The sequence below is a fragment of the Falco naumanni genome, chromosome 4 (assembly GCF_017639655.2).
Source record: "Falco naumanni isolate bFalNau1 chromosome 4, bFalNau1.pat, whole genome shotgun sequence".
Lineage (NCBI taxonomy): Eukaryota > Metazoa > Chordata > Aves > Falconiformes > Falconidae > Falco > Falco naumanni.
In genome coordinates this window covers 100,884,007-100,910,072 of record NC_054057.1, presented here as the reverse complement: position 1 = coordinate 100,910,072, position 26,066 = coordinate 100,884,007, and the positions used below count along the sequence as shown (strand labels likewise).

General features: G+C 47.9%; 1 protein-coding gene across 1 annotated transcript in view; it reads left to right on the top strand.

Annotated features, from left to right (window-relative positions):
* Nucleotides 1–21,934: 21,934 nt before the first annotated feature.
* CHST13 (carbohydrate sulfotransferase 13) overlaps nt 21,935–26,066 on the top strand; it is a 32,090-nt gene continuing 27,958 nt past the window's right edge. Inside the window, exon 1 of the mRNA XM_040593338.1 lies at nt 21,935–22,057. Within this exon, the coding sequence (XP_040449272.1) occupies nt 21,964–22,057 (94 nt within the window). The 5' untranslated portion in view covers nt 21,935–21,963. The remainder of the gene's footprint in view (nt 22,058–26,066) is intronic.

Genomic DNA, 26,066 nt, shown 5'->3' with positions numbered 1-26,066 from the left:
TCAAATGTCCAGACCCCGGGGTAAAGTCATCTTGAAACCCTCCAATGGGAAGGAAACTCATTTTGAGCAATTCCTTTGTAAGAAGTACAGCTTAACAGCACTGTGGGCTTTTTTGGTGTGTGGCACAAGCCTTTCTGTCCCCCCAGGGTTCCTTCCAGTCTTTTCCAGATCTCCCAGCCTTTCTGTACCTGCTGTTCTCCTTTGAACTCCTTCCTTCCCAGCAGGAACTAGCAGGGCTTGCATCCCTTTCTTCTTTATTCTTGTCAGTGTGAGAGATGTCATAGATACCAGGTTAGATCTGAATACAGACATCCTACATTTGCAGGAAAAAGGGTGCTGCGTGGTTATTTCCCCTGTCTCCGTTAAGCATGTTGTGCCCTTCGTATTCAAACAGAGCACTTGATCTTCCTTAGACGATTTATCTCTCTCATTCTTTTCTCTTATAGTCTCCCACAGCAAGGTCCCGAAAGTTATCTAATAACACGGATGTTATGACATCCTCCCACAATAACTCTAAATATCATACAGGAAACATCACCTAATAAATGATATAATTACTGCAAAGATGAAAACCAGCACTCCTGAAAACACACGAGTTGCTTTTCATCTTGTCGAACAAATTATTTCCATTTTTTTTCCTTTAGTGCTCTGTTTTGTCTTGCTTTGCTTTTCAAGCTCTTATTGTGCCTCATTGCTTGTGATCACGTGCAAGAAATGTATATCTCCAGGCACAGAAATATAAAGCGCAGTCGTTGTGAGCTGCCACGGGAATGCAGGTCCACCCAGATAATTTTTTCCCATTTTACTGGGTGGAGTGGGTCTGCAGATCCACTCATATACACACCCTTTCTTTTTTGGTACTGTTAATTATTTTAAGCTACTCTTCAGGTTGGTAGCATAGCTTATTACTGTGGAAAATGGGCAGTTTCCTTCTGTGGTGACTAGTAAGTTATGAAAAGCTTTTTAGCTTGATTTATTCTGACTTGTGCCATGTCTTGCTGATTTATCTATTATGCTCTAAAATAAGGCCAATTAAACCCAGCAGTTAAACCAGACAGAGAGAAGGGCATCCGTTTCCCTACCCGAAAGGTATTTTTGAAACAAAAATACATGCTTTAAACCAGTAAATGGTATCTTTTGCTTTGAACTCAGGGCAGCACCATACAATTATCATTGACTCTGTTGTCATGGGCACATCACATTATCACTCCGCTTTGCAGTGAAATACAAAGGAGAAGGCTGCTCTGTCAAGTGCTCGAGGACGGGATTGCTGAACGCTGTATTTTAATAATCTGCCTTGTTCACATGAGCCGAGCCAGACACAGCCAAAGCAGAGAACAGTCGTTGGCCAACCAAAACACAGCTGTTGTAGCTCATTTTGAAGTCTTCCAGCCTTTCTGCTGTCCCTTTTCAGAGATTAAGCTTAATCTCCTGTATGTGAGGCTTATGTCACCTTATTCAGGAACAGTTTCACTGACAGCCTTGGAGTTTTTTTCTCTTTGCCTCATCCTTTGTGGTTTTGGCAGGGAAATAGCTTTAATAGAAACGTACCCAGGCAAAAAGCAAAACTGTGTAAAGCCCGTGTGGTTCTGCCTGGCCAGGCCACAGCCCTGTGAGCGGCCGGGGGAATCACAAACTTTTTGAGAAAAGTGCAAGCTGATATTTCAGTATGCTGTCAAAACCGGGTAAAGCCGACCATTTCGTGTGGTTTGAGCCGACGGGCACACACACAAAACAGAAGCTGTGTTTTAATCCGAGTTTTATATCCTCTTTTTTTTTTTTCTAACTTTCTGTGAAACCCAAGTGGAATTAAACTGTGGGAGAGGAGGCAGTTGTCTAATCCGTATGGATCAAAATTTCATAAAATACTAAGTGAGCTACAGCAAAACGAAGCAGCTGAGTCTCACCAGCCTGCCTGCCTCTTCCCGTGGCCTCATCTGCATTGTGCAGAAGCCAAATCAGAGTTATAAGTAACTCCGCGGCCAAGAAACTCATCGTGTTGGTTTATCCAGAAGGGCTTCTGTACCAAAGATAGCCTCTGGCATGTGGGTTACATTTCAGGTCTGCTTTTGGAAGAGACCTGTTCCAAGAGAAGCTGTCTGTCTGCCTTCAGGTCTGTGATTATTGTAAAAGCCTGGATCTGAGCTTTTTTTTCCTGCCTGCGTGTCATAGCACTTTTCTAATGACCACTGGTTGCTGCCTCAGTTGAACAAGTTTCCCAGACTAACCAGGAAAAAGAAAAACCCTCCACCCTTGGTTCTTTTTCATTTTATAATTATCTGCTGTTTCTCTAGAGTTGCTCTTTTATCGTTATGTTTTTGCTCTTGCCTGGATGCACCCAGTGCCTTGCAATTAAAACAAAGCAGCTCTATATAGTTCACAATGTAAGATCACACGCTGCAACCCTTGCTCATTAGAGCCATCCCACCAGGGCAAATAAGGCTGTTTCACATCAGGCTTGCTTGTTTGGTGAAGTTTAGTAGGTTCTGACCTGAAGTTACACATTTTAAAACATCAGCAAAATGTTCTCTGACTCACTGTTAATAGTATAATTGCTAATGGGATGATTCTCTAAAAAAGAGATCCAAATATGTTTATATAACAGTCAGAAAACCTTAATTCCCAAAGGGAACAAACAGTTGTACTTTCAACATCACTTGTGTTTTGGCCTGGAGGTGTCCTACCTGCTGTGCCAAGAAGTAATAATTAAAGGGACATGGTCGAAATAAAACTAAATTTTTTTAAATTCCTTACCTGTGCTACTTGGCAATGCACTGGGGTATTTAGAGTGAAGAGGGTTTTGTTAAAATAGGTTTGTTTTGCACCACTTAGGTTCTTTGTTCTTTCTGCAGTGCTCGGTTTTAAGTATAAAATCTGTTTTTTCTGGGTTTGCCTCTAGTTTGTGTTCGATCACTCAGTGTTTCTGTGCTGTATGTGTTCTGAATTTAAAAGACATCTGCTTCACTTCAGCTGTATCCCCCACTGTCAGTCTTCGCTTCCTCCTGTTAGATGCATGCTAAAATATTGCTGGCATGAATATGCAAGGCAAGTCAACGCAAAGCCAGCACCACAGATAACTGCTGATCCTTTTAAAGTGTCCAAACCTCTCATGAGATTTGACTGCTGTCTTTGCAAGCAACAAGAGCAAGCATCTGCAATTACTTTATGAAAACAACCACTGGTGAGAATTACAAATCAATACATGCAATGTGCTCGATATATTTTATTCTAATGAAGCCCCGCTTCACAAAGCATTTGGAGTTTCTCAGCAGCCTTGTTAGATCCCTGGCATCAAGGCACGGTGGCAAAGGAGCGAGCCACCTCCTCCGCAGCTGGGATCACGTGGCAGATCCTTCAAGTGACCCTACAAATTTTGCCAGCTTACTTATTGGTGTTTCCCCTGAATGGATGCTGTTGCAAGTAATTCAATAAAAATCACAACTCACGTGGTAGCCAAGGATTTGCGAGTAACATTGCAAGACATCTGCGGTTAAATTAAAAGGGGAAAAAACCTGATAAAAATGCATCGTGCTGAGTCCACAGGCAGGCGTGACCCTCTTGCCAGTATCCGCTGGGGCCAGCCAGGGGCCGAGCTGCGTTAGCCTGCAGGCTGTGCCCAGCAGACATGCCCCGTCCAGATGTTGGCACCCTTCCACGCCGAGAGCGCCTCGGATGGGGAGGAGGGAGGTGACTCCCAGCCCTGCGTTTGTGTGCGGAGGGCTCCAACCCGCGGCGCCGGGCTCAGCGCCACGCTCACGCAGCCCAGCGGCTTCTGGCCTGGAGCCGGCTTGCATCTGGCCAGCTAAAAATTTAGCCGGAGGAATTTATATCCATCTGCACCCAGGGCCCGTTACTGTTCAGGGTGCAGTTTGAGGTTAAAGCTAAAACAACCCTTTTTCTAGGAACAGTGCCCTCGGCGAGGCCTGTCTGATCCAGAAGATTTGATGTTCTCAAGAAAAAAAAAACCAAAAACCTTCTTTACTTCAAAGCCATGCCTTTCCCTCACTTATAGGGGTTATAACAAAAAGGTCTTGTGATCTTACATGGTCAATCACAGCCTGAAGGCTGTGCAATCGCCTGCTCTGTCGGTGAACTCCTTGTAACAAGTCTAGAGAGGGGACAAAACAGCCAAAAAGCAAAATGCCAGCAGAAAGTGTAAGGCCAGCTTGAGCAACAGATATACTTGGGAAAACCACAGCCTGCTCGTAACAATTGCTCAAGCTGAAACGGAGGATCTGTGCACCCAGCCGGTGCCTGCCAGGGAGCCATCCGCTTCCCTGCAGCGGCAGCAGGACAGCCCAACCCAGGACACCACACACTTCCTAAGATTCAAAAGAGCGTTGTGAAATAAATACCAGAAATATTTAGGTTGGGTGAACGTTCAGTCGGGTCAAAAGCCAACAAAAAGCACTCTGCAAGAGCCAGGCCAGTCCACTCGGCATGGCTGGCAGTCAGCAGGCTTTGCAATCGGCAGACTAATGACCTCCAGAGAAGCATCCCCCCACTGACGATTTGCTTGTGACTGGTTTCAGCCATGCATCCTCGGATGCGGCTCCTCAGAGCTTGCTGTGGCCGACGGGCCAGCACGTGTTATGCAGGACATTCAGGGGAGTTCATGGTGGCAGCGGTGCTGCCGAGGGGATGGCTGGGAGAGGCTCCCGGCGCTGCGGGGGATAAACGCTCTTTCTCCCAAGGGCAGGGTGCTTTGCTGTAGCTGTGTTGCTCCTCTTTGGATTTGTTTTTGGGTGTATTATTATTATTATTATTATTATTATTATTATTATTATTATTATTATTATTATTATTAAAGCTCTTTCAGCCTTGGTTTGTAATTCTTCAGGATAAGTTTGCTGGTTTTTTGTTCTAGGGCTCGGTAATTGCTTGGCTTCTTTCCAGTTGGTGCTCCCCATGCACAAAGAGGGAAGTGTGCTCTTCTGTATTAAGGCTTTTGTGTGTATTCCTTCCCTTAAATGAAATGAAGTGGGGGTTTGTCTGCACTGCGTTTTGGAGGGGAGAGGGGGAGCCTACAACGCCCGCAAAGTTCAAGGGTGAATTTAGACAGAATTACAGGCACACGCAGCGCATGTTTTTGGGAGTACGCAGCACCTTTGTGGATCTAAGCAGACTCGGCAGCTTAGTGTGGCATCGGTACAGCTGCTGGGGGCTCGGTCCCTCTGGATGCATGCAGGCGCTCGGCAGAGAGGCTCCCGCTGTTCATGGGCAGCTGCGGGGACCGGAGAGCACACTGTGCTCTTGGCTGCTCTTTAAAGAGCAGCATAACCTCTCCGCAGATAGAGGTTGTCTTTGTACTAGAAATGGCATTATTTCCTATGTCCGTCAGCAGCATCCTGAGCAGGTTTGGGCATAAGCACCCTGGTACACCAGCCTGAGCTTGATCTGGAATTGGCCTCCCGCTGCAGTGGGCATTGGGAAAGCACGGCTTTCAGGGTGACTGTTCCCAGTGTAGGGAACAAGTTCAGTGCATCTCTGCAAAATTCTCCTGCTCTCATGGTGAAGGTGTGCTCCCTGGGAAGAGTGCCTCATTTTTCCTGAAATTCAGCCAGTTTCTCTGCAACTTTTCATTTGTAATGTCCAAATGCATATCCAGGCAGGCTGGCCTATGTGCTGCCACAGAGAACAAAACCATTGTGAGAACCTGTTTGTATTGAACTGTATGTGCGCACAAGGGAGAACCTGCTAAAATTATAAAACCCGAGGCTACATACTCATGCTCGTATTTTGTTGCACCAACAACAGTATTTCCTGGGGCAAGTTGAAGCAAAGTGACAGGTTTGCCCTTTACTCTGGAAGTGAACTTAAGGTGAACTTACGCTCTGAGATATGTAGGTAAAAGAACTTGAAAGGAACAAAAAAAATTGGATTAGTAGTTAAAGGTATCTTGCAGGAGATAAGCTGGCAGGAGGCTAGCTGATTTAACATTAACATCCAGAAAGCGTAAGAGGCTGTAAGTTAACCATGAAAGATCATTAACTTCCACCTCCTTTCAACCTATGGAAAATTATTTTCCTTTCATTCTTCTGTTTTCTGCCCCCTTTGAATGTAATCAAATGTAACTTAGCTTTCCAATTCCGTGAAACCTTTTAATCCTCCCTGTGTATGAAGCACTTCATACCACAGTGCGGCGCTTCCTAGTAAATTAAATTAACTCTTCTGTACACTCCTGAGGAGAGAGCCTCAGTAAATAAAATAAAACTGCAAATAAAAAGAATTTAGCAGAAGGCTGAATGTTTCCCGTTCCCCTCAGAGACATGGAGATCAGCGTTACCTTCACATGCCCGTGTACTTGTGTAGGCTCAGCCAGATGCCCGACTCCTCTGCAGCTCTCTTTCTCTCCTTTCCCTTCAGAGCAAAACCTGCTGTCTTCTGAAAACACCCCAGAGATGGCAGCTGCAGCCTGCCTGGCTGCCCCAGGCAGTCCTCATCCCTTCCCACCCACGCGCTGTGCTGCAGGAGGACTCCTCACCCTCTCCAGGCTCTTTTGCAGGTCAGTAAAACAACCAGAAAACCCCTCCAGGTCCATGGTACTCACACGGGATGGGAGTTCAGTACAAGCCAAGAGCAGGCTGCTTTTGACGGCAGCATGCAAGCTGGCAGCACGGGGGTTTCCCCATGGGTTTCATTTTGGAGGGATCTTCTCACAACATGAGGTGCCTTTTGGAGCCTGTGTTTGAAACCGTTTGTCTTCCTGCACATGTGGCCCCTGCTGCCCTAACACTGCCAACACCGGCACCCTCAAAGAAGTGTCTGCTCATCCTCAGAGACTGATGTTCAGCACTGAGCATGTGGCTGCGCTGCACCACTTGCCTTCCAGGGAGGGGGGAGAGAGACTAGGGAGACAGTAGTTTGCTAATAAACCTGGATGTCCCAAGGAGAAGGTTCTCTAGATGGGGATTAGAAAGGAGCACAAATTAACTTTTTGGTGTAAACTGCTAGAAATCAAGTTACCTCGATCCTCTGTGTTTGCTCTGCCACTGACTCATTCTTCCATCGCGGGCAAGTCACTTGACATTGATGCAAGGAGTAGTGAGAACATGCCTCCAGGAGAAAAGTCTATCGTGCCTTTCTAGTAATGACTCTGTTTACTCTCTACTTTGCCCATGTTCACTTGTTGTGGGGTTATGGCTTTCATGTCTGGAAGATGCGAGTGTGGATTAGAAGTCCACGTTACAGGAGCCAAACGTGCAACAGAGGGTTTCAAATGGTAGTGAATGTGCCATTGGTTAAAGAGCCAGTTAAATGGAAAGGAACCTGTGGCTACTGGTAGGGCACAGAGCTCCATGTTCTCACCTCATCAGCACACAGAAGTGTTTACGGGGCTCCTACAAAGCTTTCAAGATCCATTGTACGCTTGACTGCGTACCTTTTGCCATAAAGGGCCATAAATACATTGTGCTCCCCATGGCATTAACTTGTCTGGCAACATGGCCTCTTCTGAATCAAATATTTTTATAGTAGCATCAGTAAAACCCCTTTGGAACTTGCCATGAAGCACTGAATACCCCTTTCCAAAGCAGAATTGGAAAGAAAAAAATTCCAAAGCAGAGGGGAAACTGCTGATACTGCTGGGCCAGTGGGTTTTCCTCCTGGCTGTGCTGGCTTTGGGAAGTTCTGCTGAGCGCGTGAGCAGAGCTCTGCATTCACAGCTGCTTCCCCCGTGGTTCTGCCTAGGACTCGTGCAGTGTGGCAGACTGGGAACAGAGCCTGTCGGGGAGCGTGGCTTTGGGGCACTGCTCTTACTTTGATGGGATGCTTGGGGGAACTCTCTTTTGCACGTTTTTTTGGTGTGCTTGAATACAAGTCTGATCCCGAAGGGTATCGCCCTGCAAACATCCATCGCGGTGACTCTTCAGGGTTCTTCATGTTTGAAGTTACTTTGAAAATTCACCTGTCTTGCTTAGGTAATAGCTATAATACTCGCCTAGAATGTGGTTCAAGAATTTAAATTCAAAACTCAGGATGCTGTCAGTATACTAATCTCTTTTTAGGCAACTGTCAGCCCAACTTGTAGGCTGGTACACCCACTGTGTGCTCCTTCTGTGCACCGCTGCTTTCCACCATCTTCTCTAACCTTAGCCCCCTACACCGTTCTGCCTACATCTTTACACAAACCCTACCCACGCCTTCATCCTCAAGTTGCTAATGCAGAGAAGCCACCAGCACCTGTCTACTGACCCAGCGGTGTTCTCTGATGTTTCCACTCCCGGCCTCTGTGTTGGAATGGGTAATAAAAATGCTGTTAGTTTTGTCTTTATTAGGCTTTTCAAAAGGCTTGGAAAATGAGATGCTCTCTATCTGAGGGAGTCTCAAAATTCATAGGCTCAGTTAACCACATGGATTAGAAACCACCTGGAGGGCTTTTTTTTTGATCTGTGAAAATCTAAATTCAGCAACTGGTGTTCCCTATGCAAGAAATTACCACCTCTGGACTCCAAGGAAAAAGCTGCTTTCCCTGACTTCCTTACAACGCTTTAGGTGTTAGCATCAGCCTTCATTTCTGTCTCGGTCATTGCAATACTAGATTTTGTGCATATGGCAAGTGAAGCAGGTACACCACCTATTGTTAAAATAGACCAGCTCTTCCAGCAACAATAATTAATTTCAGCTGCTTATAGTTTTGCCAGACTGCAACTATTTAGGTTGAAACCTCCCAACCAGAGAGTGTCTGCTTCATACTGATTAATTTGCTTTACATTTCAGAAAAAATGTTTCAGCTGTTCCTTAACCATGATTAAGGAGCTGTATTATTGAATGTTTTTCTTACTGCTTAGTGGGTTGTGGTGGAGGTTTTTCTCCCTTTTGTAAAAGAAATTCTGTCACCCACATGTGTTGGACTCTAAGGTTGTCGTGACTTGGATGTGCTTTCTGGTGCCAGACAGGGCTGTCCTGAGAGCCTGCATGAAACAAATGGTAAAATCACAGCCCATTTTGTTGCCTCCTGTTACAGTCTGGCTCCTGGCTAACTTTCTTGCACTGCTCCTGTCCTCTCTCCCACCATCCAAGGCAAGTAGCTCGCTGCTGTCCCCTCTCTTCAGCAAATCCACTTGGGGTCTCATCTCCCCTTCCCCTCTGTGTGGCAGGGCTGAACTCCTGCAAATCTGTCCTTGGCCCCTGAACTGGGGGGTGGTGACAGGAGAGCATCTCATGGGGTCAGACCTCCCTGAAGTCTGCAAATGGGCTGATTTTAGTTGATTGTATAAGCCTGGACAATCACATTCTGAACATCTCCCAGTTGTTACAACCCCTCTGGAGTCAGCCACCAAAGCTGGGAGATGTCATTGGCTTTCCCACTTTTTCAAAATCTTCCCTGGCTGCCAGGTTCATTCTTGTCTCAAAGTATCGTTCTGGCCCCTGCCTCTGCCTGCCCCCCCCCCCCCCCCCGGGAACTGGGGTAATTCAGATGCTGATTTGGTACCAAGTCCTGTGCAGTCAGAAATGGCACCTTCTGCATCCGGGGAGGGTTTGGACACCGATCTCCTGGAAAATCCTTGCGCTAAGTGGGTTTCTTCAGACTGATGATTGATCTTGCAGACACTATTCTTGAGGGCAGGCAGGTGGGTGGAAGGGCTGTTTGGCCTAGGAGAAAAACAGATCTCTGAAACGAGATCTCCTCCTGCACCCCCACCCACCCCACCTCACCCTTTTTTGCACTTATTATGATTTAAAGTTGGCAAGAAAGGCTTGGTATAGGGGGACAGAGATATTCGTATCTGTCACTGCAACTAAAGGGGGCTTTCTCTGAGCGCAGCCCAGAAAGTCAGGTGCATTTGCTTTCACTGCTGCTGGATCTTTCACCAAAGTAATGGTTTTAAAGCATTTGGTTCCCCAGCAGGATTTCCCACTCTGGTTTCCGTAAGATTAATTGTTTCAAAAGCTGGAGTGGATGGAAAGTTTTATTGGCAAAGTCCATATAGAAATAGCACTACTCTGTGCAGGAAAAGCTGATACTTTCAGCGCTGCCATGTGTTTCTGCACAGTGTAATATTTCACTCAGCTGTTACATATTCTTATTTTATTCAGCCATTATTTAGCACATTAAGGAGGAACATGAAATGGTTTCATGTTGCTATTGATTGATACCTTTTCCTCTATAGTCTTCCCATAGTAATTTTTTAAGTTGCGCTCGCATTCACAAATGTCAACATGCTGTTGCAGATCAGACTTCTTTGAGCTGAGGACAGGTGCTTGAGATGCTGCGTGCAGAATGAGATCTTGCTTTGTGTCATTCGTTGCCATTCCCAGCCTTGGCCACAAAGGCTGGGATTTCAGATTAGGTTTCTCTCTACTGTGCACTTGTCCTGAGTGATTGCAGAATACATTTCAGAGACTTCAGCTGAGAATGGTTTTCTTTTCTTGGCTTCTGCACAGTCCAATTAAGATTTCATTGGAAAATATTAACTAGTGAAGTATATTCCTTCTTCAGCTACAGCTGTAGCGACGACATAACTATACATTCCTGTGTAGTCAGTGGCTCACAAGATCCATGGAGCTATGCCCACTTTGTCAAGCCTTGGAAATCTTGAGAGGAGGTCCTGGAAAGCCAGCATTAGCCTTGACTGCATGCTTGGCAGGTTTTGCACCATGAATCTCTGTTGGGCTCTGCGGGAATAGTTTGGCTGGCTACAAACGAACTACCAGAGAAAATATAGCTAGGAGAGCAGAATAAGAGAGGGCAGTAAAGCCATATATACTGCACCGCAGTGTGGATGAGAATTAACTGTCAGAATAACACAGCTTTATTACATTTTTTCTCCAATTCCTAATCTTTTCCTTGCACGGAGCCAGAGTTTATATTCTGGGCCAGCCATATTTCTAGATAATGTATAATCATCATTCCCTCTCATTGATTATCTTACTGCTCAGTTACAGCTGCTTTGCTGGGCAGCACAAAGCTTTCCCACATGGTCTGTGGGCATCATTAAAAAGTGACAGGAGCTTGGTGCTCTCAGCTTAGAGGGATTTGATCCCCCTCCAGTACAGGGCTGATGCCCAGCGGCAGCCATCCAGTGGTGCAGTTTCAGTGGTGTGGGGGGCGCGGGATGAGGAGCTTCAGCCTGCACGCCCCATGCAAGCTTGGATGAAGGCCACGCTGCAATACTGTTCTGATTTATATTTTGCTCAGAGCATGCCCTTCTCTGCCAGTCCTGCAATCTGAGCAGCAGTTTTGTACTTCCTTATCAGTTATAAGGTATTCCTAGTCTTGCTTTGATAAAAACAGGAGGCTGGGGGTGACTTTACTCCCCTGTCTCACGTTTGGGAGAACCCTCTGAGGGACTGGAGGACTGCAGTACCAAACTGTTGGGCAGGGGCATTTCAGGGCATAAGCCACAGAGAGGCTGACTGAAACACTTTCTCCAAGTTCCTCCACTCCGTTAGCTCCAGGATGCCAAATGGAAGTAAAACAGGGCAATCTTCAGCGTAGTTCTCATTGCTTCAGGTTTTAAACATTGCAACATACGCTTGAGCTATCTTGTACTGTGTCCAGCTGGTGTTTTCTGAACATGCTCCCATTGAAAGGGATAATAATGGTTTTTTTAGAATTCATTTTTGAAGTCTGAAAATGAATTTCTTTTTAAGACTGCCCCATTGACTAAATTGAACATCTGCACAGTAGTATATTCAGTTTCTGCTGTAACCTGCTACTGCTGCTTTTAGCTGTAGCTTTAACCGCAGAAATAACAGCCCCCAAAAAAACCACCCTACTATTTGCTTCATTTTTTTTCTAATTTTTTTTTTTTCAATGACACTGGCTACACTGTTAGTTGGAAAGAAGTTTTGGGGAAGGCATATGAATGTGCTTTCTTCCTCAGCTGAGAAAAGCATTTGAATTCTTTCTGGCTTTGCTGAAATCACAGTATTGCTGAGAACATCTGTAGAAAAGAATTAGCTTTTTCTCTCCCCCACTCACTGACAGCAAACTCCAGGGAAGGTCAGGCCCATGGGTGTTTCTGTGGATTATTTTAGCTACACTGAAAAGAGTAAAGCCTGTCTCATTGTGACCAGCTGGAAATACAGCAACTGCTTAAGAAGTACAGGATTTAGCTGCCTTCAATATATAGATTTGGTGGCAGCCAGACTGTTCTTTAACATTTTCAGCAGTGCTAACATTACAAGCCAAGTGCTCTGAGACAAAGTCTGGCCATCCCCTGAGCAGTGCAGAGCATCAGTAACTGCCAACCGGATCGTCTGTACTTGTAGGTCATCCTGGTACCTCCTCCAGGGTCACCCATGGTAGGGCAACAGGCATATTCTCACTGGGCTTGCAACTAAAAGCAGTTGGAAACTAAGGCTGGGACTCACAAGTTTAAGCTTCTGGGAACACATGATGCAGAAAGTCATGAATCACCACGCCATGGTTAACATCTGCAAGAAGAGGCTAAGGCATTACCTGCAGACCTTTGATCTAAGCTGTTTGGGCTGCAGTCTGCAGGGCTACTTAGGCTGTTCCTCCTGAATTAATTGTGGTAGTAACAAGAGCTCCAGCTGCCAGTCCAATGCCCTGTCCCTTTCTGTCTACAATGGACTGTGCAAATGCTGGACCGAAGTCCTTGTTTGAAAGATTTCTTTATAAAAGAGAGGAGTCAGCCAGCTGGGCTTTCTCTGCGGTGGCTCAGAAACTTGGAATGTGCTTTCTCCGCTCCATGCTAAGCTGATTTGGTAACTTTCCAGGACTAAACTTGTTGCAAAAGACACCTCTGGATAGAGTTTCTGCAGGAGGCAGACACCAAGCCTACTAGATATGCCTCCTAGACATTATGGGTAGGTGGCTGTCTGATTTTAGCAGTGCTGGAGTTTACTAATGCAGGCATAATTCAATTAGGGCACCCAGAGGATTGGAGAAAAGCCTTTATTATTTTTAGTCTAAATAAAAATAGTATCTCAGGCTTCCCAGAATAGTAAAAACACAGAGTGTCATGCACGATTGCGGGACAAAGTATATTTATATGCCTTTTCAGCCAGGGTTTCCATGAAATAGAAGCTGTTTAGATTGGATTTGACCAGCCATGTCATGTCTAGGCATATGTAATTAGTTCTCTATGCTTAAAATTGCAGTAACAAACCTGGATTTGACTCTGTGGCAGTACATGCAGGGTACAGCCTCACAAATGGTATTTAGATGATGATGATGATTTTAATTGTACCCCTCTCAGTAAACAAGGAACTGCGGTTTTAGTCATGAGGGAACGTTTCAGGGCATGAAAGGGATTTAGGAACCTACAGACTCATCTAAACATGGTCAGTGAGTGTGGTACCTGTCACACAGGTTTCTTTGAAAACATCACTCCATACTGTTGCCTTCTTTCACTGTCCTCTTCCTCCAGGGTCAGACTGCCTCACGTGGGGAGTTCCAGCAATGTCAGTATTTCTGGATGGTTTGGTGATGCTGTCAGGATATGGGGTGCTGAGGGGAGAAGCGACAGACCTGCCCAAGCTTCCCTCATGCAAGAGGGACAAGAACATATGGAACTTCTGTCCCTGCCTGTAACACACGGTTTTAAGGAGAAAGGAAAGTTTCTCAGCGTGTCCATTCTGTGGTCAAGGAGACTTTTATAGCATTGCTCTGACCACTGACTGCAATTTATGTTGTTATTTACAGCGTGGGGTTTTTCCCTTCCCTTTGTATTTTAGAGCCACTGCAGATGGATGTGTGCATAATAGCCGCAAAGTTAACGCTGCAGGGAAGAGAGCTCTCTCCAGCATGCAATGTCCCGCCACACTGAGAAGCTGCGTCGTTGGCAGTGATCACTTTTTGCCGCAGTACACCCCCTCATTCTGCTCTTGGGGACAAACCTGCCTTTGCTCAGACCTAGGGAGTTGGAGAATTAAATACCCCAGATCACAACCTTGTGCTCATTGCTGCTGTGCTAAGAAAGGGGTCTTCCCAGACAAGGTACTTGCACTAGGGTCTCTCTCTCATGCTGTGTCTTGGCTGCTGGCTGGTTAGATATAGAAGATCGTAAGACCAGATCATTTGGTCTTGGGGTTCTGGTCATGAACCAGTCAATGTAAATAGATCAGAGTCCAGGGAACGGGACTTTTCACAGAAATTTTTGAGCAGACTTTGCTACCTGCTCTGCTCCTAAGATACCAGGTTTCTCTGTGCTATTGAAACATGCTTCCAAGCAAACAAAGCCCAGCTTAGAATAATCTGTTTTATTCCTTTTGTGAAGGTATAAAAGCATGCTGTTAACAAATTTCTTTCTATCAAATGTATGTACAGACTTCCTGGACGTGGTCTCTCGGCTGGGATAAAAATGAATACAGTCTCTGAGCAAATGCTTACAGCAGCCAAAGATCTGGCCTTTTCATTACAGGCTTCAAACTAACAATTCTGGGCTTGCAAATACATCAGCAAAGGCACTGTGCAGCAAAGGCACTGTGCCTGCGTGGGCAAACACTCCCTCCCTCTTAGTTATCACCAGTTTCAGCCAAATGGTTTAAAGAGCACAGTGCTCAAATCACCCTGAGATGTGGAGAGATCTCCTAATGGAATCTCCAAGTCCCTGTTTGCCCATTTTGGAATCTTTTGAATGCAAACTGTGCCTGGCTCCAAAGAGAGACTTTCTTGTTCTGACACCTTGGAACTGTGGTAGCAAGGTCAGCACATGGTGCAGGTCTTGTGCCCATCTCACCTGCCACTGCTGAGGAGGTCCAATAGGACCTGAATCAGAAAGGAGCTTAGTTCAAGGACTGCAAGCACTGGACTCTCAAACACCCAGCAAGGTCATAATAAATTCCTGTGAGGTTTGGTGTTACCCAGTAAAGCAGACTCCCCACTGTGTTCCCCCCCAGTTGTAGACGGTAGGAAATGAAAATGCAGGATAGTTTCTCCTGTTCTGGAAGAGCTTCAGGGGAGCAGGTGACAAAACTCCACTCATACTTTGCAAAATATTTAGGAGTTAGCCACTACACCAAACAAACCTCTTCCCTTCCTTAGCCTTTGCCCAAGGGAAACCCAAGGGATTTCTGTCTGGGAAAAGGCTTTGGTGGGGACCGAGGCAGGACCCCCACCCCACCGTCCCCCCAAGGAGAGGAGGGCTGTCACAAGCCTCTACCATCCTCCAAATGCAAACGGTGCTCCTGATAGCATGCCTGCAAAACAGGTGTCTCTGCATCAACGTGCATGAAAACCGCTCTTACCACCACCACGCAAAGTGTGTACAGTGAGGGTTTGTTTCATGGAGGGGTTCAAAACAAACTTTGGATAGTTGTTAGTCAGCTCATGGCGCACAGCTGGAATATGTCTGATGTTACGCTTGTGAGCGCAGTGAAAGGGGGCTCAGGTGGCTTTTGCTGGTTTTACAAGACGTTCATCAGCATAACAAAAGCTGGCAGTTCCTCTACTGCTGGTTACTTGCCTTCCCTACCATTGGTATCTTGTTTGTGATGCTACGATACTCGAAACAGAGAGATTTGTGTGCATGCTCTATTTTCCTAAAAGCTAACAGCATCTCCCAGAAGCAGGCTGCCTGCCTGTCTGTTGTTTACGTGGGTGCTCTCCAGCGTTGGTGCTACAAGACTGCCCGGTGAAAACGTGCTGGCACGCATGTGGCATCTCTATGCACCAGCCTGAGCCCAGTTGTTTCTACCAGGGGAAGCACCATGACCCCAGAGAGGGCTGTCCCACTCCTGGCATGGATCTAGCCATCATGAGAAGGGCCTGTTTTCTTTGGGGAAGACTGGCCATGACTTGTTTTTAATTCCAAACTCAGGCGGCAGGGCAGTGCTCGTAATCCCCCAGGGACTTAAATATTGCTGTGCTGCACTGTAAGGTGATGCAGTCAGACTTTTCCATCTGTTCCAAAAATTAGAGGCTTGGGCCCCTGAGAACTCATCCTGCCCTGAGGGATTTGGATATATAACTGCAGGAGTATTTGTATTTTTTTTTCCCCACAACAGGATTTGCAGCACAAGGTAAGAACAAGACAGGAGGTACTTTTACTAAATAGTGAGTACTCAGTGGCCACTAACCCTAAGAAACGTGCAAGAAAAGGTAATTTGAGTCCTGGCAATGTACCTGCTCTGAGTTAGGTGTTCATGAGCCAGGTATAACCCTATAGGTCCTGTTTTAGGAGTTTTTACCCTTCCCTTCAGAACCCTCACGATGTTGCAGCCACAGTTCTTCCTTGGAGGAGGCAACATCTTAAGGAATGAGAGGGAGAAATTCCTACCTCCAGAGAGGAACGTGAAACACATGTTTTTCTTTAAGACCTATTTGTGCCTGAAATGCTCAGAGTCCTCTTTCCCGGCTACCATAATCAGACTGTAAAAAAGAGCACCGACTATATGTGTCCCTGCTCTGTACAAAGCCTTGCTCACAGGAGATCTATGTGACACAGAAAAAAAAATTACTTCTCTCCATCTCCTCCCTGTGAGTTGTGTTTCCTTGCAATGCAGGAGAAGCTGTGCTTTGAGGAGTCTGCTGTGCACTGGTGTGTGATGGGCAGGACAGTAGCGGTAGCTTGTTCCAGGGCTTTCCAGGGTTCCCTTGAGCAGAAAGGTCATTAGCTGGCTCCGACCTCAGCCATGCAGCAACACCACAGCACACCCTTCTCTTTGCATTACCCAGCACATAGCTGTTACTGGGGTGGCAGATAGAGCTGACCAGTTGCAGGCAGTGCTTTGGACAGCAAGGAGAAAGGCTGTGGCTTTCTGCTGTCAATGTGCAAGAAACAGCAGAGCACAATAAACAAACACCAACTGTAGGAGTGAGTCTTGCACTCCTAGTGGGAGGCTTGACAGGTTTTCTGCTCTTGCTGTTGGAAGTAACTGCAGTTCCCAATGCTGTGCTAAGATCAAGGGCAATTGGCTTTCCAGTGTGTATCCATAAATCATATCCCTTCCTCATGCGAGCCTCTAACTCAGACATCAGCAGAGAGCAACCTCCCAGCTGGTAACAGTATATAAATTAAATATAAATGCCTGGTATAAAAGGCAAACATGGTCCCTGGTTGCCACCACTGAATAAAATGGGTGATGGGAGTTTCCACCATACCAACGGCATTTCCAGTAGATGCAAGCATTGCAGGCAGAGAGTAGTCCTCAGAGCCTGTAATTTCATTTGCTCCCATCACCACTGGTGCTTTTAATGAAAAGAGCTGCTGCTTTTTTTTGTTTTGTTTTGTTTTTTTTAAATTGTGACAGCAGGAAAGTTAAAGGAAAGATCTCTTGAAATCTATTTTGACAGAGGCCAGCATTTGATGATGAAAAGGGAGAGCCCAGTTTTTAGTTTCTTGGTCTCTAAGGAGATTTCCCAGGAGATCAGAAGATAATGGCAACAGGATCTCTGGGAAGTGATTAGCGTTTTATCTGGGAACAGAAAGGTTGGCAAGCTATGGAATTAGCCAGGTTACAATATTAACTACTCAGGACTAGATGCTATGTGCACTGTCCTAACCCTTAGTACTTTTGTTCCTGGCAAGGCATATGAACCTGCTTAACTTTAGGCAACATAAGCCGTCATACCCAACAAATCACTGGGATTCCCCAGGGTCTGAAGGGTCTTTGGGATCAGCTGTTTAGTCCCTGCCCTGTCCCCCTGAGGCCAAGGAGATTTCTCAAGGTATCAGTGCCACTTTGTATGAACAACTGGCAAAATCTGGCCATAGATTTAAAAGATCCATCAAGTGTCTTGTTTTATTATATGTACTTTTCACTCTCCAGTTGTCTCTCCAGAGGTATTTAATGTAAATTCTACCTTTTACCCAACCTGTTTCTCTTATATACTAAGCCTGCAAATATTTACTCCAGCACTTAATGGTGAAAAGTCCACCCCAGCGTGATTCTCTGCTGCTTTGAACTATGGCAAAGAAGGGCAACAAAGCTGGGAAGGGGCTGAACACATGTCGTATGAGGAGCAGCTGAGAGAACTGGGGGAGTTCAGCCTGGAGAAAAGGAGACTCAGGGGGGACCTTATCGCTCTCTACAACTGCCTGAAAGGAGGCTGGGGTGAGGTGGGGTCCACCTCTTTTCCCAGATAACAAGAGGAAACAGCCTCAAGTTGCACTAGGGGAGGTTTAGATTGGATATTAGGAAAAAAAAAATTCACCGAAAGGATTGTCAAGCATTGAAACGGGCTTCCTAGGGAAGTGGCTGAGTCACCATCCTTGGAGGTATTTAAAATACTTATAGATGTGGCACTTAGGGACATGGTTAGTGGTTGGCTTGGCAGCGCGAAGTTGAAGTTGGACTCAATGATTTCAAGGTCTTTTCCAGCGTAAACAATTCTATGATTCTGTATCAGTGCAAAGTGGGCAGAAACACTAGTGTTTTGATGAAATAATATTTGAAAAATCACATTCTGCAGGCGAAAAGGACTACAGGAGATGGTGGGAAATCAATGCACTGATTGAGAAAGCAGGTATTCCAGCTTGGTGCTATTAGCAGAACTGACCTTTCCCAGTTAATACAGAAACGTGACAGAAACAGGCACCCTGCTTGTCTTTCAGGGCAAAATGTCATAGGTCCCAGTTATGAAAAGGATGGTTCAGATAAGGCAGTAGGGAAATTTTTTGAGGGTTTGCAGAACTGGAAGTGATTGCTTGCTAAGATGATAAGGTGTCCATCTCGGGGAAACTTTCAGAACAAGCTGCACACCACATCTGCTTAAGCAGGGAATGAGCTGGGGCTTTGCAAGGTCCCTCTCAGCTGGCACATTACGTTAATGCCATAAAATTTAAAATAAAGCATGGAGTATCGGGATACGCCGGGGCCCTTAGAATCCTGGAAGCAGCATGATGCCTAAACGCAGTTCTTAGAAAACAGAGAGGAGATTACCCACGGGCATCTCTGCGAGTAGCTCCCCAGCTGCTGGTCTCCGAAGAAAGTCTGTACTGCATCAGTGTGATTCCCTACGTATCTGCCCAAGCCCTTGCTAGCTTGGTCAAATTCCGGGGCTCTGGCAGCAAAGGCAGCGCGCACTGGTGCCTGGCCACCAGCAGATGGAGGTCTCACCAGCATCAGGCCAGGGTAAACTTCCCGTGGCATTCAGGTTCCAGAATTAAGTAACTGGGTGCAAAATCACCATATCCCCTAGAAAGGCTCCTTTTCAGAGTAGCTGGAAAGCCAGGACCTGGGGAGGAGTTCAACAGATTCCTCAGTTTCCAGCTGAAAGTAGCTGCTGTTTAATTTCCATTCAGCATGGTCATCAGACCAAAGCTTGGGGTTAATCTCACTCAGTGGCACCAAGGTCCTGGGAAACTGCAAGGCACTGGGAGAAACCTGCTGAGAAGACAGTAACGAGCACTACTAATGAGCAGGGAGGGAATCAAGCATGCACTGCATCAAAGGCACTGCATCTTCCTGTAGGCAAAAAACACTTGTCTTCAACTACAAGTCGGATGCAGTTCCAGGCCTCAGCAGTAACAAATAATTTTCCTCCACGCTGTGTTGTCAGCACCTTTTGACCATTACTCTTGATTACCAATATTGCCTTTGCAATCATAAATAGCTCCCACCGTGGTCTGAACCCCACGCTGCGAGGCACCGCGCAGACAGGGAGCAGGGCAACTCTTCCAGCGGGAGTTCAAGAGCCCAATGTTGCCATTCTCTAGCAAATACTCACTTCTCAATTCTTCCAATTAACCTGGCAGAGCAGCAGATTAAGAGAGCCAGGCTCAGTGCTCACCCATGGAAAACTGCTACACTCATTCCCCATGTGCTGCTGAGGGGTCATACTTTCATGTGTGCTTTGTGCCTCGGTTGTTCCCCAGTCCCCCTGGGGAGGGAGAGAGGAGCTTCTCCAGTGTGGACTGAGTCTGGTGATTCCCTTCAAAATAGGCTTGAAATAAGAATTTGGGAGTCTGAGAGCTTGAGTTCAGTCCTCTGCCCTTCCAGGCTTCTGGTGTGACCCTTCTTCTCAGGTAATTGCACCAGCCACTGTCTGCCTTAGGGGCTGGGGTCGCTCTTTGTTCCCTGTGGTGAGGCTGCGGGGGAAGGGGGATGGCACAAGGGGGGTTTCTCAGATGCACAGAAATGGGCAACAGCAAAGGCCATTGCCACCAGAAAGCTCTTACCATAATGTACCTTTTCCCCCTTGCAAATGTGTTTGTCCTTCTGAAAACAGGCTTTAGCATCGGAGCTGATCATATTTGCAGCTCAGTCCACATAGGAATCCTACGGGATTTTCATGGTGTGCTTCCCCTTCTAGCCCCCAGGATCTGAACAGCACTTTCACCTCTGTTGGAAGACCAGCCTTGGATATCTGATGTGATCAGAGATGGCCCCGGCCCTGCCCTCCAGGCGTGCAATACAGACAGCAGGACCCAACAGGTCAGTGCCCGAGTTTCAACCAGGGCGTTTTACTGTGTTTTCTTTTAAGGGAACATCCAGCTATGGGTGAAGTTTGGTGACTTCTACTGTTTTTATTTCTCCTGCTGAACCCAGGGAAACTTTGTAGTGCATCCCGATTATGAGGGTAATGACTGTGAGCAGATACCAAACTGTGTTCACACACCCCAGTCCCCCCTCCTCCCCTAGACTCTGGCAGCCCCTTTGCCCCTGGGGTCTCTCAGCCCAGCTTTGCATGTAAGGCAGATCCCAGCTCTTTGTACGCTCACCAAGGGGGCGAAAATTGCTGCACCACTTGCAACAGAGAGCAACCTGCATCTGCAAAGCCATTCCCAGCCAGCAGCCATCCACTCCCCGCCAGCACTACCTGTCTTGCTCCCCCATGGCAGGGGTTACAGTCCCTCCATGCACACCCAGGACTGGCACAGGGCTCAGGAGCTCAGGTTATCTTTCCAGCTGGTTACTGCAGGCACCAGTGTGTCCTTGCAAGGAGGTGTAAGTTTATTAGGGTCTCAGATGTGGTCTCATTTCTATTGCCCCTCTCTAGACCATCCAACAGGGACTCTAAAAAGCTGTGTCAGTTCATGGTCATAGCTTGACTTGGCCTGCAAGACGCTGCTCAGGTTATTTCATTCCAGCTTCCTTCACTGCAATGAATTCCTCCTCCTGGTTTACTCTGCCCTAATTGAGGGCAGAGCGAAGCCCGGCATGTGCACACACCCAGGCTTTCTTTGTCATTCTCAGTGGCTCCTCTTTGAGGCGTCTTCTTTTTCTTGAAGCAAAGTATTTTGGGGCTGAAGGCAGCAGCAGTGATTGCCCATGGTCAGTGGGAGCCCAGCTCTCAGCCCGGCTTTCTAATTTGGCAAGTGGCCTTTGCGTAGATCTCAAGTGTTTTACAGAGGTGGGTCAACAGCACTGCTGCTATTTCAAAACTGGGGCAACAGAAGCTCAGAGCTTGTTTTGCCTGCAATTACAGAGCCTGGGGGTTAGAGGACGTGGTAAGGGAGCTTTGCGCTCCGGCTTTCCAAAACCACGCAGAGAGGAGTAGAAAATTATGTCCTCCTCCTATGTAACTGTATTGCTTAAGTTAGGATTAGTCAGAAGTATTATTGCTTTCAGTTAAAGTCCGCAGGGCCAGAGGGTTAGCCAAAAAAAAAAAAAAAAAAAAAAAGAGAGAGAGAGAGAGCAGAGGTGCATTCTAAGGCCACAAAACTTAGCGATGCTTACGAAGCACTGAACGTGCGGAGAAAAGTCCTCAGGAAGCTGCCGAGCCCTGCCAGCACACCAGGAACTCTCCCGTCCCCTGCGCGGAGTTCCAAAGCCACCGCGGGAGTTCGGCAGGGGGGTGCGTGCCCCCGGGCCGGGCAGACCCCCGGGGCCGGGCAGACCCCGCTCCGGCCGCCGCTCGGCGGGGCTGCATGGGGCGATCGGCGGCGCGGCAGCCCCGGCGCCGCGCGGCACCCGGGGGGCGAAGTTCCCGTTCCCGCGGCTGAGCCGCCGCGGTCACTTCCTGCGGGGGGCGGCCCCGGCCGCGGGCGCGGAGCGGGGCGGGGCGGGGCGCGGCGCGGAGCGGCGCCCGGGGCGGCGCGGGGCCGGCGGGCGCTCGGCGGGCCCTGGCCGCGGGGCGCTGCGCTGCGCCCCCAGCCGCGGCGGAGGATGCGGCGGAGCCGGGCGCCGCGGCTGGCGCTGGCCGCCGGCCTCGGCTCGTTCCTGCTGGTCGTCTTCTACTTCCAGAGCAGCCTCAGCCCAGGTGGGTCCGCCGCGGCTCGGCGGGGCGGGCGGGCGGGGCCGGGGTGCCGGGCACTGCGGGCAGCCCCTTGCCGGCTCCCGAAGTCCCTGGGGCGGCGGCGGGGGCCGGGGGAGTTTAAGTCGGGGCCGGGGGAGTTTAAGTCGGGGCCGGCGGCGGCACATGGCTCGGCTGGGCGCGCTGAACTTCGCCGCGCCGTTCGCCGGCGGTGCGCGGCCGCCGTGCCGGGAGCCTCCCGTCTGGGGCTCGGGAGCCGGCCGGCGCCGGGGGACCGTCCCGCTCGGCCTCCCCAGCGCGAAGCCGCGTCCTGCTCGGTGCCCGCGCCGGGGCTGGGGCGGGCGAGGGGACCCGCTCCGCTCCACCGGTGCCCGCTGCACGCCCGCGGCCGCTGCGGTTCTGGGGAGCCTGGTCGAGTTGCTCAAGGGGCTGTTTCGCTGCATGCCTTTAGAAGTACCTTCCACGTCGGGAAACAATTCAGAACTAAAATATAAACAGTTTTGTACCGAAGGGGTTTTTTTATTTCCCTGCCTGCTTTCTGTTGTTTGGGGGAAACCAGCTCCTCTTCCCTAAGAGACTTCCCTGGGTCATTCCTGTGGCTGTAACAATGTACTAATGTTTTCTCATTACAGCAGCAATCCATCAATGGGGCCTTCAAAGTTATATCTTAAAACGGGAAAGGCTGATTTGACTGAAATGTTAGTGGAGTTTTATCAGCGTGACCTAAATGAAATGCGATTTTTCCTTTTATAAGGGCTGCTCTATCACTTTAATGTGTTTTTTTCCTAAAAATAAAAAAAAGGCTTAACTTGTTGGCTGACTAAGAGTGAAAAGGAGTTAGGTTTCGGCAAGCATTTATTATTTCTAGAGGAGCACGTGAAGTTTGTCAAATGAATTCAGTAATCCCAGAAGACCACAATCAGTAGTGTATTCTGTAGTAACTTCTTTTTTTTTTTTTTTTTTTTTAAGAAACTATATATGCATCTTATTTTAGTAATGGGACTGTTCAGTAAAACATGCAGCACTGAATGGACGCTGATCTCCAGGGCTCCTGAGAGAGACGATTGCGTTTAACATTGCATTTACTTTCTAGTATTTGACTGGAAAATGTGGCTCTTTCCAGGGCTCTGGCTTTCAAAGAGAGACTCTTGCGTGTCTGAGTCAGCAGAACTTTCTGTGCTTACTTGACTTTAATCCCTTGTGTGATCTCAACACAGTTTCACACAGAGTTCCCGTCAGGTCAGAGCAAACCAGGTGACAGTAGTGGTGATGGCATCTCACAAGGGATTTGGGGGATTCTGGGTCTGGAAGGCCCTGTTGAGAGGTGCTGGCCAGCTGAGGGTTTGGGAGATGCAACACCCTTAATAGGCTGCAAATCGGTTTCCTTTGTATGGGGCACCTGGGATTTATGAAAGGTCCTGCAGATGGTGGTAGGTCTGGGTGGGATTGGGATCCTCAGCTGGTGGAAACCCAGTGGCGTTTGTCACTCAGTGGAAGCCTGTTTGCGAGGGTGGTGAACACCCTCTGCAGATGTGCCCAGTAAGGTTCACAGAAGAGGTGAATTAGAGTGATAATTATGTTGTCGAAAATGTGGTTATCTTCTAGCTACACAGTTGTCTCCCTGGGTCCAGCCTTTGTTTTTGTGCCATTTATTTCCCTTACTATTTTTCAGTTCGCAATTTTCCCTTTCCTCTTTAGTTCTGTGAAAAACTCACACTCGCAGAGGAAAGGTCATTACCATATACAGAAAAGGAGCAAGCTAAAAATTGCCCTTTTTTTTTTTATCCCAAAGGAAAGCAAACTGAGGCCAATTACATGAATTTTAGAAGTTACAATAATAGGCAAACAATTTGCAGACAAAAATGTCATCTTTAAAGTGATGGTTGCCTTGAGGTTATTTGGAGTTGCAGTTGTCTGGTGTCATTTGGTTTCTATATAATAATGAAGAAAACTGCTAGAAAAAGCATCAGTGCTATGAGTTTTCCCCGGAGCAGTCGGCTCCTTTTCTGCATCTTTAGCAGGATACAGCAGGTTGCCTTTCCTGGGCCACCCACAGTCCATTACATGTAGCGTGCTGAATAATCCTTGCTAATAGCTCATAGAGACCAAACCACCCGGCGACCAGGGCAAGGAATGCAACATGAAGATGTTGACAGAAGAAAGGTGATATAACCAGAAACCTTTAAGTTTGAGAGTGCTAAGGGCTTGCTCAGCTCAGGGAGCCGGAATGAGCTCCTCCATTTACGTTTTCCCACTTTTAATTCCACCTGGGCAGATGTGTGTTGGAGCGGTTTGCACTGAACTCTGTGGCTGTGCTGAAATAAGGCTTTCTTGTTCTGCCTCAGGAACACCCACACGCCAGCGTGTGCTGAAATAACTCTGCTCCTAAATGCCGCTGAGTTGGTTATTTTGGTGCTGGGCTGAATTCATTTGCACTGAAGTCAGTGGTGGAGTCCCCCGTTGTACCTCACAGAGGCAGACATGGGCTCGGGTGTGTTTGCCAAGGTGCCCAGGAGAGGTGAGAGAAGTCTCAGTGATCCCCAGGGAGAGCATCCACACGTGGGTTTGTGGGTTTGTGTGCTTGAGCGTGCGCTGCTGACTTCATATCCCTGGTCATTCTGTGTTGGTTTTCCTTGTCGCTGGTTGTACCAGTGAGCAGATGCGGGGGCTGTAGTCCCTGTCCTGCCCTGGCCGTGGGGTGCAGCTGCACCCATGGACTGTCCCTGCTCGCTTCCAGCCAGCGATGCCCTGTCTGCCCTGTTGACCTTCAGCTGTCTCACTCCAGGCTCAGACACGTGGGCAAGGGCAGAATGTCTGCACCGCAGGAGCGTGTTGAAGTGGTGCCGAGCACGCTGGCAGGTGGGGTTTACAAAGACTGCCGCGGTGGGTAGTTACAGGGGTTTGGCTGGAGCAGTTATCTTTCAGCATCTCTGGGTCCTCCTGCATCTGGACTGCGGATGTGGGCAGGTGTGCTCAGCTGGGGAAGCCCCATGTGATCTCAGCTGGGCACTGGGAGTGATGTGGTCTATCGGGGGCCTTGGCTGTGCTGCTGTCAACACACAGCCGTCTAGGAGATCCTGCTGTCATCCACCTGCTGAGTTGATCTTCCTCTGCTGTTTCCTTCAAGAGCAGCATTGGCAATGGCTGTGCTGACTTCTGCACACTGTACGTTTTTTGTGTAGAGAAGGTGGGAATAAGCAGTGGGGCTCTCAGACCGATGTTTCATCTCACTCCAGTTGCAGCATGTCTAGGCTGGCACAACGGTAACTGCTGGAGGCTGCTGGTCCTTGACTACATCAAAGCTTTGGTCACTGCTGTTCTCAGGGGAACTGCGCTGGTTTTAGCAGCAGCGGGGGACGTGGGGATGACTGTGCTAGTACAGATGTAGGGTAAAGGAGAACATCTGAAGGAGGTAGATGAAGGTGAGTGGCAGGTGGTAGGGCCCTGCGTTCACCTGCATCTGCAATTTCAGCAGACCTTAATTAAAAGTGCTGTGAGGCCAACACAATGGTAGGTCTTTGGGGGAAACTGCATAGGCAAACTGTACTCTGGCAGTTTTCAGGCCGCTAGTGAGGGACCAGAGGATGTGTGCATGGACTTGCAGTCTCCTAGGCAGTTAATAAGCAGCTCTTCCATCCCAAAAGAACCTGTTTCGTAATAAGAGCCAATTGGGTGCTACGCAAAACATTTTACATAACCTTCCCCGCCTCAAGGCTTCTATCTCTTTCTATCTCTGACCGGTGTTGTTTGAGGAAAAATTCCCTTTGCAGTCTCAGAAGTGTTTGGAGGAAGAGGCACCTTTGGAAGCCTGAGGCAAGGAGGGAGGGTGAGGTCATTCTATCTCATCCCAATAGACCCTTGCGTAAGAGCCAGGCTATTCTGTTCTTGCCCCATCCTTCCTGTGTCCAGTCCAGTGACTTGTGCGTGCTGGAGGTGATGGGACACACACACACACACGAACGACAGGGACGGATGGCACAAAAGCAGACCTTGCACAGAGACAGCCTGCGGGATG